This window comes from Egretta garzetta, unplaced genomic scaffold (genome assembly GCF_000687185.1).
Source record: "Egretta garzetta isolate BGI_Z169 unplaced genomic scaffold, ASM68718v1 scaffold40, whole genome shotgun sequence".
Taxonomy (NCBI): Eukaryota; Metazoa; Chordata; class Aves; order Pelecaniformes; family Ardeidae; genus Egretta; species Egretta garzetta.
The window spans coordinates 2,024,212-2,037,477 of NW_009258484.1; the positions used below are offsets into that span (position 1 = coordinate 2,024,212).

General features: G+C 40.1%; 1 protein-coding gene across 2 annotated transcripts in view; it reads left to right on the forward strand.

Moving 5' to 3' along the window:
- The window catches only part of DCLK1 (doublecortin like kinase 1), a 267,047-nt gene that overhangs the window by 237,364 nt on the left and 16,417 nt on the right, over nt 1–13,266 (forward strand). For both annotated transcript variants that reach the window (XM_009644758.2, XM_009644765.2), the window contains exons 11-14: nt 3,107–3,240; nt 3,940–4,017; nt 4,665–4,761; nt 6,637–6,717. In XM_009644758.2, the coding sequence (XP_009643053.1) occupies nt 3,107–3,240; nt 3,940–4,017; nt 4,665–4,761; nt 6,637–6,717 (390 nt within the window). The remainder of the gene's footprint in view (nt 1–3,106; nt 3,241–3,939; nt 4,018–4,664; nt 4,762–6,636; nt 6,718–13,266) is intronic.

The window sequence follows — 13,266 nt, forward strand, 5'->3', positions numbered from 1 at the left end:
GAGAAGAGGCCGACCCCCTCCTCACTACAGCCTCCTTTCAGGTAGCTGTAGAGGGCGATCAGGTCTCCCCTCAGCCTCCTCTTCTCCAGACTAAACAACCCCAGTTCCCTCAGCCGTTCCTCGTATGACTTGTGCTCCAGACCCCTCACCAGCTTGGTTGCTCTCCTCTGGACATGCTCCAGCAATGCAACATCCTTCTTGTAGTGAGGGGCCCAAAACTGAACACAGTATTCGAGGTGCGGCCTCACCGGCACCGAGTACAGGGGCACGATGACTTCCCTTGTCCTACTGGTTACTACAGGAAAAATATGGGAGGGTGAAAGGGAGCATGCTGCTCTGGAGTGAGTACCCAGAGGATGCCCATCGGGAGCCTCCTTATTGCATCTCTTCCCAGCTCCTGGGAGAGCTTTCCCTTTCACCTCCCTCTTTATCTGCTTTAGTTTTTCCTTTTCCCAAAAGTAACTTTCACGCTTAGAGCTGATGTGTGCCATCAGCTACAGACCCTGCTAATAAATCTTGGTGTGTGTGAACCTGTCTCAACGTCCTATGTCTAACACCAGTTATTTCTGTAAGTGCTTAAATAGTCCTTATGATCCTCAAGGCTTTCCAGTTGTCTGAGAGTTTAGGCTATGCTGGATACCTGTGATTTTTTAGCATTTTTTTTCTTCTCCAGAGTGTGTCTTCTATGTTTTAATTGGAACATTTTTCATAATTGCTGCTATTTAGCACATTTATTTTGTCAAGTCATGGGACGTCTTTATAGCCATATAATAAACCCTAGAGAACAACTTCTCTGACTGTTGCCATCTGCACTGATCGCAAGAGCCGCTTAGAAAATACTGACAGTCTTTATAGTAATAGGATGCATATGGTGGCACACAATTATGTGTGGCTGCATTCAATTAGTGTTGTACAATTACACAGTTTTATTGCTTAGTTAAAACAGTGAAAGCACTACATTGTAGGTAATTTGCACTAATCCCCATTTCTTTAATTGCCCTTCAGTATTTAAATGCAGTGGAACATATATAGCGTTTGTTCTAAATAACATGAGCATTAAATTATCTTCCACATTCCTTGACTGGCAAGTAACATACCACAGCTTCACATTGGGCTCCTTTTTATATGGAGTTATAACAGGGTGGGGAAAAGTTACTTTCTTCAGTTTTACAAGTCAACTGAAGTAGTTTTCCAAGGAAAGTAATTCCTGGAAACAGATGGGGCAAAATCCTAGAAAATGCACGGTGCCAAACCTTCTGCATTGGTAAATATTGCCGAAAAAGCCTTTTCCATAATTAATTTCCATGATATATGAGTCATACAAGGTGTGGTCTCTTGAAGGAGGGAATTTATGAACGTTCACTAGGTTAACAGAGCTCAGAGAGGGCTTTGTAAAAGATAACCACATGAAACAGAATATGAGATGCTAATTAGAACGGATTCAGCTCTTGATGTCTAAGTGCATACTTTACATTTTTCAGCAAGTGAATATTTAAAACTCTAGTTTCTAGTCTTTAATTAAAACTGTTGTTGAAATTAGATTTATTACTGCCATTTCAGAGAGCACTTTCTTTAATTTCAGGAACCAGATGTATTTAACAATCTGTGTTTTTAATAAAACCATAATTGCTTTTTTTCCAGTGCATTTCTATAAGCCTATCTTTTTTTTTTTCTGGCTTAGTAGCAGAGAAATGTGAATCCATATCAAATTGCTGGTCCTTTTAAAGATCCAGTTGTATTATTAAAAATAACATTAGAGAAGGAGAAGAATTTTGTGTATTCTGAATGTATCTTGTGGCTGTATCACCTGGTAGCAGGGATTCAGGACAGAGAGGGTTTTTTTCTCTAACCATGACTAACATCAACAAAGGAGAAACTTGGGGGGGCTGTATAATATAACTCATTATTATGAGCTATAGCAGAACTGTAGCAAACAGTGGTGAGAGACTTCAAGATTTCATTTTGGCACCAAGAGAACCGTTCAAGGTTCCATTGTAAAATGCACTGCATTTTTGTCAGAAAAAAAATCTAGGATTTTCCTCTGCAAACAATTGTAGATAAATGTGATTTGTGAGGTAGGAGTAGCTGGTCAAGATGGGTATTAGGGATGATTTTGGTTCTGATTATGAAGTATGAGATCTTCAATTTTTGCACAGTGGTACTGCTAATTGATGTCAGGATATCACTGTTGGTGAGCCAGGCTGCATGAGCTTTGATTTGGGTTGCAAAATAATAATGTGATGCATATATACTTCAAGAAGACCTCCTGTAGACTGTTTCAATTTTTTAAGGTGCTGTTATGGTAAACAGCATTAAATTGCATCATAAACAATTTCAAAATAGGAAGCAAGAACCCAAGCCAGCAGCTGGTTTAAAGACTCACAGTCTAGTTTTAATTTAGTCTTTTTATTTTAAGCATTTTTTGTATGTTTTCAGTGCTTACAAGTTTGGGGTTGTTCTTTTGCATTGAGCCAGCTTTTAAAATTGTGTATTTTTAACTGATGCTTCTAGCTTTTCTCTTGTGACAATGTCTTAATCTCCCTTTGCACCCATAAAACCCCTGAAAGGTCATGTTGCTGCTATGAAGACCATATTTTAAGATGGGATTTTAATGTATACTCATTAACGGCCCTACTTGTGTTGATGACGATGGTAACATACCATTAAGACACTAATTGGTCTTTAAAAGTCATCCAAGGAGATGTTGTATTATCTAAGAAGTTGAAATTCCTGTGCAAGCTATTAAGGTCCGTGCAAGTAAAATGAATAAACTCAAAAACCCTACGCTGTGAATTGGCTGTCAGTGGCAATTTAACCTAGGAACGTCACTGCTGGAATGTCAGACCTTTGCTTCTGGCCTTTAGCTTCTAGCAAGTAGTATGTCCTCTGTTGGCCAGGTAAGTCTTTCCTCAAACACCCTGAGTGCATTCAAAGGAAGTTGTCCACATTGTCTGTGAATTTCCAAAGCATGCAGAGAAGTATGTTGTAGGTAAGGAGGAGAAAAAAAGACTGTGAATTAGAAGGAACATTTCAAGCAGTTAGTAAATGATGTAGTAGTTGCCTTGATGGTACTGTGTTAAACCTTTGAATTTTCCTCCTGATTTAGGTTTATGAACACCAAGATGGAAGCAAATCCCTGAAGCTAGGAGACTTTGGCCTAGCAACAATTGTGGATGGACCTTTATATACTGTTTGTGGGACCCCAACATATGTAGCTCCAGAAATCATCGCTGAAACTGGGTAAATCACTTCTAGTGATGATTCATTGATGTGCACACAGCGGAGTACTTTCTCGCAAATGCGCCAGATTTGAGTTCTTGCAATTAAGATTTTTATGCTGCCTTTGCTTGGGTACAATGCAGAATCATGGCTCATAGAACAGTTTAGTTGGAAGGGACCTCCGGAGTCTATCTTGTCCAGACCAGCTCAGAGCAGGGCCAACTTTGGACTTGTGTTAGGTTCCTCTGCCAGCTGTGGCCTCAAACTTCTCAGCTTAACACTGAGTTACTAACTAGCCATTTGCAGATACAATAAAAGTAATTCTTCAGCTGTCCCCAGAGACTGATAACTACCATTCACTTAATTTTATTTCATTATCATGCACTGTCCTCTTCTTCTGATTTGTTCCACAGAGTAAATACCTGCTGGCTTGAGCAGCCTGTGTGACCTTTGTGGGCTTCATGTTGGTAGGCGTCACTGCCTAACTCAAGAATACAGCACAACATCTTCTGTGCGCTCCTACATTCTGATCTGATGTGGTTTTAAGATGTAAATGTAAAAAAGATTTGAAAGCAGAGTTAGGATAGGTAGGTAGGACACAGAGAAAGTTCAGATGTGAACATATAAGCAATTATTAATAATTCTGAAAATGTTTCCTCTGTTCTTGTACTGTAGTTCATAGGAGTCGGATGTCTCTAACCATGTCTCTCACACTTCTAGATATGGCTTGAAGGTGGACATCTGGGCAGCGGGTGTGATTACTTACATCCTGCTCTGTGGTTTCCCTCCGTTCCGTGGGTATGGACTGATTTATTCAACCATCCTTGTTCTATGAATTGGTCCCCTGTGCTGCTTTTGCATTACGCACAGAAATTCCCACTGGAAAAAGTTCTCTGCTCTTAGGGTTTGTTTTTTCCCCGTGCTCTGCATAGTAATTTACACAAACCCCATAAATGTCTGTGATTTTACTGCAAAATCTCTGTCTCATGTTTGTTTATTTTAGTTTAAACTTCATTGCATTGTAAAACAAGAGCCTCCATTACGGGTTCTGGGTGCCTTTGCCTGATGTTTAAAATACACAGTGAAATAAGCATCTTCTTTCATGGACCAAATACAACATATTTTGTGGTCGGTAAAAGGTAATTAAAATGTAAGCCACTTAATAAGGACATGTCAGAACTTTTCTCAGGCTCAAAGCAATTGCAAAGTTGTTGACAATCCTAAAGAGAAGCAGGTTACCTCAGAAAGAATGTACCAAATGCACTTGGGTTTATGATCTCACCATTCACACCCATGGTTGCATGCTTGGGGGGAATCAACAGCTTCTAAAAGCACACTAAGGGATCGCCAATTAAAAGCAAGTTCAAGAAGCCTATTGAAACCAGCCCTGGAAATAATTTCTTTGTGGGTTTTGTTGTTGTTTTTGTTTGCTTTTTACTTTACAGAAGTGGAGATGACCAAGAAGTGCTTTTTGATCAGATTTTGATGGGACAGGTGGATTTTCCATCTCCATATTGGGACAATGTTTCTGACTCTGCAAAGGTAGGTTTATACAGTTGATGATACTTTCTTCTCCAATATTATTCCCGGTGCCAACATCTAATGAATGTTGTTCTTTCACAGTGCTGTATTTGACACATTTCGTATATCTCCTGCTACACCTATAAATTCCTCTGGGTCACCGAGTATGTTGTCGTTTTATCACTGTCTGTTTGTTAGACTCCAGGTGGTTCTGATATGGACCCCGTCTCTGTATGATGTCTCACACAACAGAGACACCAGCAACCCTTACTGATCAAGAAAAAAAATTAAGTAACTTTGCTTGACCTGCACTTCTTAGCTTGAAAGCTCCCTGGGACTGTGCTTTATATGTACTTATGATGGGGACCAGCTACCAACCTGGAGCCTTTGAATATTATGTAATAATATTACAGGGAGGCTGTTTTCCCCTTATTAATCCTATTAGATGATATGTCTGTTTCTTTCTATCAAAGAACCAGGCCTCTCATTGCCTATGGCTCCTTGTTGTTGTCAGTGTGGTATGAAATACAGACTTCTGCCCACCGGTTTGTGGGACGTAGCCTCTTGGCACATGACACAAGAGGTAGAGCTTGAAGTGCACTGAGGCAGATACAATACTTGTCAGGTACAGATCCTGACAGAGTTCATTATAATTGCAGATCAGATCAAGCTTTTTAACTCTCATTAGTGCACTGGAGCAACAGCTTAACTCACAGACTTTCTAGGGATCTGGCATTCACTATAGTTATGTGTATAAATATATAGAGAGAAAAAGATAATACACACATGTATCTGTAAAAAAAAAAAAAAAGCCAGAAACATAAAAATATTCATATGGTCATCCTGTAGATAAGTGCTTCATTTCTGCCAGTTTACTTCTGTAGCCTTTAAGGCAAATCCTGGCAAAACCGTCCTCCTGTTTCTTTTAGTGTGACAGAGTTTAATTAATCACAAAAAAAATACAAAATTTGGAGGCAGACGCATGTAATGGAAGTAGTGTTCTACATTTTAAATCTCCATTCTTCGGAGAGTTACATCCTGCTTTTACAGATATGTGGAGGATGACCAGGACTAGCATCTTAGCCTGTTGACTAATGAGGTTAATGAATGCAAAACAGTCATAGAGTTGGAAGGAGCCCTCTAAACCACGTCATTGTGTTGTAGCAGGCTTTATTTCACTAATGAGAACTCTGCAAGTCCTTTGCCAATGGCGTTCTCCTGGGAAACTCCTTCATACAAATAGTTCAGTCTAAATTTTCTGGTTTGAAGCATTAGCCTATTCATTTAACTTGTTCTCGTCACTAAAAATTATTAACTTTGGTCTTGGTGCTACCGCTTTATTTGCTGTCATACTGCCATCCTGTTTTCTGTGCGCTCCACTCACTGGTGGAATTAGATATAAGTTTATTTATGTGCTAGTTGAAAACTACGTAATTGCAGAGGAAATTGGAGGGTGAAAAATAATGGGTTTAAGTGGGGTTTTTTTAATCTCTTCTGTGTCATCTATACAAGGGCTTAAAGTAAAATTCTAGATTTTTTCCTACAGAGGAATTGGTTTTTTCTTAATGGGAAGCTAACCTAATTTCATGCAACCATCTGTTTTGTACATTATGTATTAAGCACTTTTCTCTTAAACAGTGGCTACAGAACTGTAACTCAGAACTGTCTTCTAGCTTTTCAAGGTACTGTTAGATATTGATTTAAAAGCTCAGCTTGAACTTCAGCTCTTCATAGTTGCTCTTTTTTTTAAATAATCTTAATATATTTCTGCAGCTGGTAGTTCACTCTCTCTTTGAGCACTCTTACATAATCAGTTGAAGAGCACTTTGGTGTATTAAATGTTGATTTGTTCTTTAAAAGTGTTCTTTAAATTTGACCCAGTATTCCATTTCTCAGGAACTTATCACAATGATGCTTCAAGTAGATGTAGATCTGCGATTCTCAGCCTTGCAAGTTCTTGAGCATCCATGGGTTAATGTAAGTATTTTCAGGCTTGTAGATGCTGCTTGTAATTTGGCACCTTTGAGCTCTTTTCTGTCAAGTCCTTTCTCTGCCCTTTTGGAGCCAGCACATTCTAAAACTGCCACAGATTTAACTGGAAATAAGCTGGGTTACAGGCTGGTTTAGTATATCACATGCACCTTAATAGTATTCACTATTTTATGCATGCTCAGCTACCTTTTCTCTAAAATATTTTGGGCCAGGTTTTCAACAAATCTCAAGCACACTTGACAAATTTATACCTCTAACAATCAGCTTGCGGGTGCAGTGACACATCTTGCTCTCCTAAAATCAGATGGACTGAAAAATCTGCCAGTCGTGATTAAGAGCTATTGAAATATAGTCCATAGTGTTAAGCCTCCTTGATCCATCATGAAACAGGGAAACCTTTAGAACCATATTTAGCTTCTGACATTGAAATATACATATATTTATGTGCAGTCATATCCATTTAATCTGAGTAACCATGAAATAGCTATTTATGTATCCTGGCTTATCTCTAAGTGACTGGACATTTGCCATAAAAGTGGTAATCAGTGAGGTGGCATATGGATAAATCTGGCAGAGAATGAAGAGGTTTCTCTTTAATTAATGTTGAGACAAGGACACTACTTCATATTTGTTCATTATTTCAGACTATTTAATATGTCTTGAAGTATTTGAATGATAAGAAAGAAAAGTTGGCGAAAACACATTCAAATTCAGAAGGAAAGATTGAGAAAAGAAATACAATTGGGATGAGCAGAGAAAAAAAATAAAAGAGGAAGCAATAATGTTTCATTTTGTTTATTGCAAATTTGAGAGTACAGTCTTCCCTAGAATACTATTTGGTCCCTCAGCCGCTGTACCCAAAACCTTTTTCTCACTAAAACACTACTCTAAAAATGCAAATATACGGTAACCTCATAGGTTAATCTTCTTTTATAAAAGTGTCTTCCATATAGCCCAGAACAGTAGTGATCAGTTAAGCATTTACCAAGTATGTGCTTTGGTCTTGGAGGCTCCCTTATTGCCCAAACCATTTTTTTTTTAATAGTAAATGCCATTATCGTGCAAAGCACTTCTTGCAGTGTGCAAGGAGTGCAAGGATCCAGGACACTGTCTGATGAAAATCTTTTCATTTTTAAGATGACATTCAAGCAGCTGAAATATTAATTTTCCTTGGTGCCAGGTGCTGTCCTTGGACACAGTGTTCTGTCACAGTTTATAAAGACTTTTGGTGATGGAGGTGTCTCTCTGTCTCCATGGGAGGAGGACAGGTGGGGATTTCTGGAGTGCTGCTGAGGAAGAGATGGAAGTGACTGATCAGAAGCCACAAAGAGGCCAGGTCACCCGCGGTGTCAGTCTGCACTCTGCTGCTGAGGTTACTGAAACATCACTTGTTTACACCACATAGGGATGTGGTCACTCTTTTTCTGAAAAATACACTGGAACTCTTAATGCTTCCCCTGGGCATCTTTTTTTTGGCTTCAGTTACACCGTGATGTATTTTAGGAAGCCATTTTAGTGAGATGTATTAAGAAGAAGAGGTGCAGCTTTTTGTCGGTAGCATGGTGGTGTGCAGGTGACATGAGGGTCTGCTCCCTGCCCTCGCTAGTGCCTGCTGATGGGAGGGACAGGGAAAGGGGACGGGGGCTAAAGTCTTTTAACACTCCAGAGCTCCACTAACCAAACCTGAGTTCTGGTTACTGAAGGACCCAAGCAGATTCCTGGATTTCTGTGCAACGTGTTAAAATGTGGAGTCCTTTGTCAGAGGATGCTGTAGAAGCCCAATATAAATAGATTCAGAAGGGAGTTTGATAAATTTTTGGAGGATGACCCCACTGGTACCTACTAAACATGGTGGTCTGAGTAAAACTCTTGGCTCACAAGGTTCTTAAGTACTTGCTTGGCAGAAACTGGAGGATATACCAGGGAAGGTTCAAGTTCTTGTCTTGCTTAAATGTACTATTTCATAAACAGTGACTACAATGCACTGTTGGAAACAGGATACTGTGTTCGATTCACCTTTTGTCTAGCTCTGCTGTACTTCTCGTAGTTTTATGCTGATTATAATTCTTTGCAATCAAAACCTGTAGCCTCTCTGCCCATAAATAAGTGAAACAAATATTCCATGACAGTTCTGTAATTTCTTCTTTTCTGTCCAATTGCTGCTTTTAGCAACTGAGACAAATCAGTATTTTGTCTTCAGCAATACGCTGACAGTAGTTCATAACGCAGATCAAAACCTCCTTTGAATTCTCTTATGTATCCTCCAGATATTTTTTCTGGAAGGAGAAAGGCCAGCACTGGGACCAGTTCAGGAAAGTGCTTGATTGAGCACATTCCAAACGTCGTTCCTATTTCAAGGCATCACACATGGAAATGCTTAATATTAGGCATAAAATTACCTAGATGGCCCTGGTTCACTTCAGGAGAAATAAGAACATGGCTGAGTTGAAAAAGGTGCTTAAATGCTTTCATGAAAAGGGACACTACCCGAAAGTGGGTCTGAGAAATATGAGATAGATAGCCTAGCAGGGGCAGCCTGCTTATGTAGGGAGGCGGAAGGATACACGGGTATCAGGTCCAATCTCGCATCCCCATACCATCACCAGCTTGACCACCTGGGAGTCTAACACACAGCTTCCCTGTACCTCATTTTCCCAGCTTCAGGACAGGGAATTATATACTCATCCCTGTTTATAAAAGTCTCTGCGATCCGTCCGTTGTAGTTACCTGAGCAATTATCTGCAGCTTTCGCAAAATACCGTCTTTCTCAGAAGAAATGGCGCATGGAGTTTTCACCTAACGGTCTGTTTCCCAGATAACCTGTTTAAATACTTTCCCATAGTATCAAATGCTGGATTTTACTTTCCCTTTTCTTATTTCTGTTTTCAACCTATTCATAGAGAGGTAAACTTGCAGCTAAAAGGCTGGATAGGACAGCTGGCTTGAAAAGCCGGCATGTGTTTTCTTCGACAATTTTAAGAAACATTTTCTCTCTTTGATCAAACCTTTGATAGAAGTGTTGTAACTGCTTACACTGTATAAAACCATTTTGTAGATTGTAAATAACCATTCTACTTTATAGGTGCTTACTATGTGATTACTTGGTAAATTGCTGAGATTCCTGGAATGTGCTTTGACAGTTTCAATAGGAGCCAACCCTCATTTCAGTTTCAGTTTTTGCTATAAAAATAGCTGGAATCCTCTTGGAAACTGCAAAACTTGTTATGGGCAGAGTCAGACCAGTAAAGCAGTTCCTATGTCAATAATATCCCAGCTGTTTTCAATTCAAAAAAACAAAACCTGAAAAGATGTTGGCTACGTGCCACTGCCCCAGATGGAGATCTTGAATTCTAAATGCAATTCAGCAGCAGTTCCTTGCCCCCTCCATTTAGTTTATTTGGATTTGTCTCTCCTATGCAGTACACTTAGACCTGGAAACAAATCCATCAGTTTATACTTCCCCTACAGGGACCCTAGCTCTTTCCTTTACCTGCTCAAATTCTTTGCAAACCCAGAGAATTATAAAAGAGGCTGGAAGCTTGAGGACTGGCATTTTAAATATTGATGATCTCAACAATTATACTATACAAGTTACAGGACAAACCTACTGTCTTTTTGTTGTATGAGTAGTAATTATTTCCTAATACAGCACTGAGCAGTGAATGCTGAAAGGGATGGATTGCATTCTATAAATCCCTCTCTGTTAAAATAATCAATATAAAATGTGGTGTGTTGTTGCTGGAGGAGGAAGATGGCACACACCAGCCTAAAAAGGATTAAGGGAACTGGACCTTAGGCATATTTCCTTAACCGTGTCTGCCTTGGAAATTCATGTGCAAAAGAAATTAATAACCGAGCAGTAAACAGTAATAAGCTGAACATTTGTAAGGAAGTTAATTTAAAAAGACATTTCTTATTTGGCAGCTGCACTACTTTTGGTTACACCCTAGGACACTGCCCAAAGAAAAATCTCCCTGTAATCCTTAAAGGAAACAGAGTCCAAAAGCTTTTCCAGCACTTCTATTTGCTCTAATTTTCTGCTGTTATTTATGTAATGACTTATTCACCTGATGCTTTTAGATCTAGGAAAGTAAAGCTCTTGTGACCAGCTTATGAAATGGATCTGAGTGCTTCAGGGCAGCAGGAGTCTGGGAATCCAGAACTTTGTTCCCTCTTTTTAACACTTCTTTTTTCTTTGAGTGGCAATGTCTCCTGCCATAGAGAGCAATGCAGATATGAAAACAGTGTTTATTAATTACTCAAATGATGACAAGACCCTCTGCCTCTTTTTTATTTTTAATTTTATTTTGATTTCTTGCAAATAGACCGTGAAAGGTATTTTGTGGAGGCTGTTAAAAAAATACATATATATCTTAAGATCCCAAGCAGTTTACATTGTCCAGGTGAAAACTCAAATTCTGGACCAGAGTTTTCAAACTGTCAAAGGATTTTGATTGCTGAACTTCTGAGGCGTGCTCAGGAGAACGCTTCATTCAGAGCATCAGCAGTCAACATTTTCTGAAGCTTGTGACGCTTCAGAGTTCCCAGCATGGAGCACCAAAAATCACTTTAAAAGATCTCGTCCTGACTGCGAAAGCTGAGATGAAATTCTGTGATCCTAACCTGTTGCAAGAAGTAGTTCTTACCACAAAAGGCTAAAATAGGGGAAAGGAACAGTTAACCTCTTTGGGGGCTGACATCTTTCCCATTACAGCAACCTGATGAAATTCTTGTCAGCAGTATGTAGTCTGTTCTCCAATTCTACAACTTACCCTGCTGATTCTGATGAATCTGATGGGGTTGGGCTTTGTTTTGTTTTGTTTTTTTCACTTCCTGCCTTTTTAAACTGCAGAGCAGCTTGGTTTTACGTAGTCAAACAGCTGTCATCTCTCACCCTCAATATCTATTTTACTGTTGTCTGAAGTGATTCCAGGAGCCAGCTAATATATACTAGCTTTTTTATAAAGTGCATCAGAATAAAACCAAAGATAACTGCTAAACATCAGGTAGCACCAACGGTAGTAAGAAAATGTAATAAGGATAAAGTAATTCCCATATATCCCTATGCTGCATCTTAAATGGAGCTGGAAGGTATTTCATCTAAAAGCTGGAGCCCAGACTGTGTGTCCCTAGCACATTGCCACTGGAGCGGTGGGTGTGGTGCTTCACCAATAAAATATTGCCACAGTCTTGGTAACTATTGTCCTCTCCGTAATTTAGTCTTTTGACAAGATGACACGAACATTTGGCAGGCAGGCTTTCATGTCAAGAAAACCATGAGAATAATTTTTTTTTAATTTTTCCCACCCTCTAGTGAAGAAGCATTGACTTCACATACTAGCTTTCTACTGGGAAAGGCAAGGTCAGCGGAAAGCAGGTTATTTTTAGGGGTCATATACCACCGAGCCAAGGCTCCCTGGTGCTAGACAATAATCAGCTACTGGGTTGTATTGTTTTGTTTTGTGTTTTGCAGCTGTGTGCACTTGACCATATTTTGCCAGCTGAGACATTTTGTTAAGGGGTGAGTGAGGGATCTCTAAACACAAACTCCCCAAGCTAAATAAATAACAAACCCTAACTAACCTCCCTAAAATTCCCATATGCTCACTGAGCTCATGATTTACTGCAGTGACTCTGTAACTCTTTAAGCGCACTCAGAATTGCTGCAAAGCCAGGAAAAAAACTTGTCCATCATCTCTCTGTATTCTGATCTTGTCTCTTGTTTGCCTGTGTTCTGCTAGGACTTTGCTGAAGTGGAATTTAAGAACTTTTTCAACTGTTGATAGCTACACGTACCATGCAGTACTAGCTTGGGGTGACCATTGTGGATGGCCAATGACCTGATATCCTGCATATTCTGTCTATTCTGCATTTTGTTGCCTATTCCACTTATTCTGCATATTGTTGCCTGAAATCCTGCATTTTCTGCTAGCTGGGAAGTCTCACCGAGCAGTGGCTTTTTGCACTTTTTTTCAGGTGTAAGGATCTTATTTGTAGTTTCTAAAAAACCTCCTTTCTTCTCTAGGGCTTGAATTTAACCCACTGACTTGTGCAAAACTGCAAATTCGCTCCTTTCTGCTAGGGTTTCGTGTCGGCGTCGATGATGCTTGCATGCCTGGGTGCAGTTAGACAGGTCTGCTCTGCAAAGCGAGGTGCCTCCTCCCAGCCCAGCTGTGTGGCTTCTGGGCTGGAGCTCACACACAGCCGGCTAGCTCAGTGCGTGGGACAGCAGAACATGTGTCTGCCTCTGCTTGGCCATGCAGTTGTGTGCCTACTTTTAGGTTAGCTCAAGTTGAGAACATGTGTCTTTCGTCGAGGAGAAGAGGCCACCCACAGCTGCCTCCAGCCCTTCTCTGCTTTCCCCAGCAGTCTGTACCTCTGTCTGTCCTTTCCCCACAGCATCCCAGGCCTGTGTGCCTTGGGACTGGGGGAAGAAATTGCAGTCCCTTGTTATCAGCCAGCTGGAGGTTCAATTTGCAGAGGTGGCTTTGTTTAACCATGGTTTCAGTACCGTACAGTCATAGGCCGCGAGGA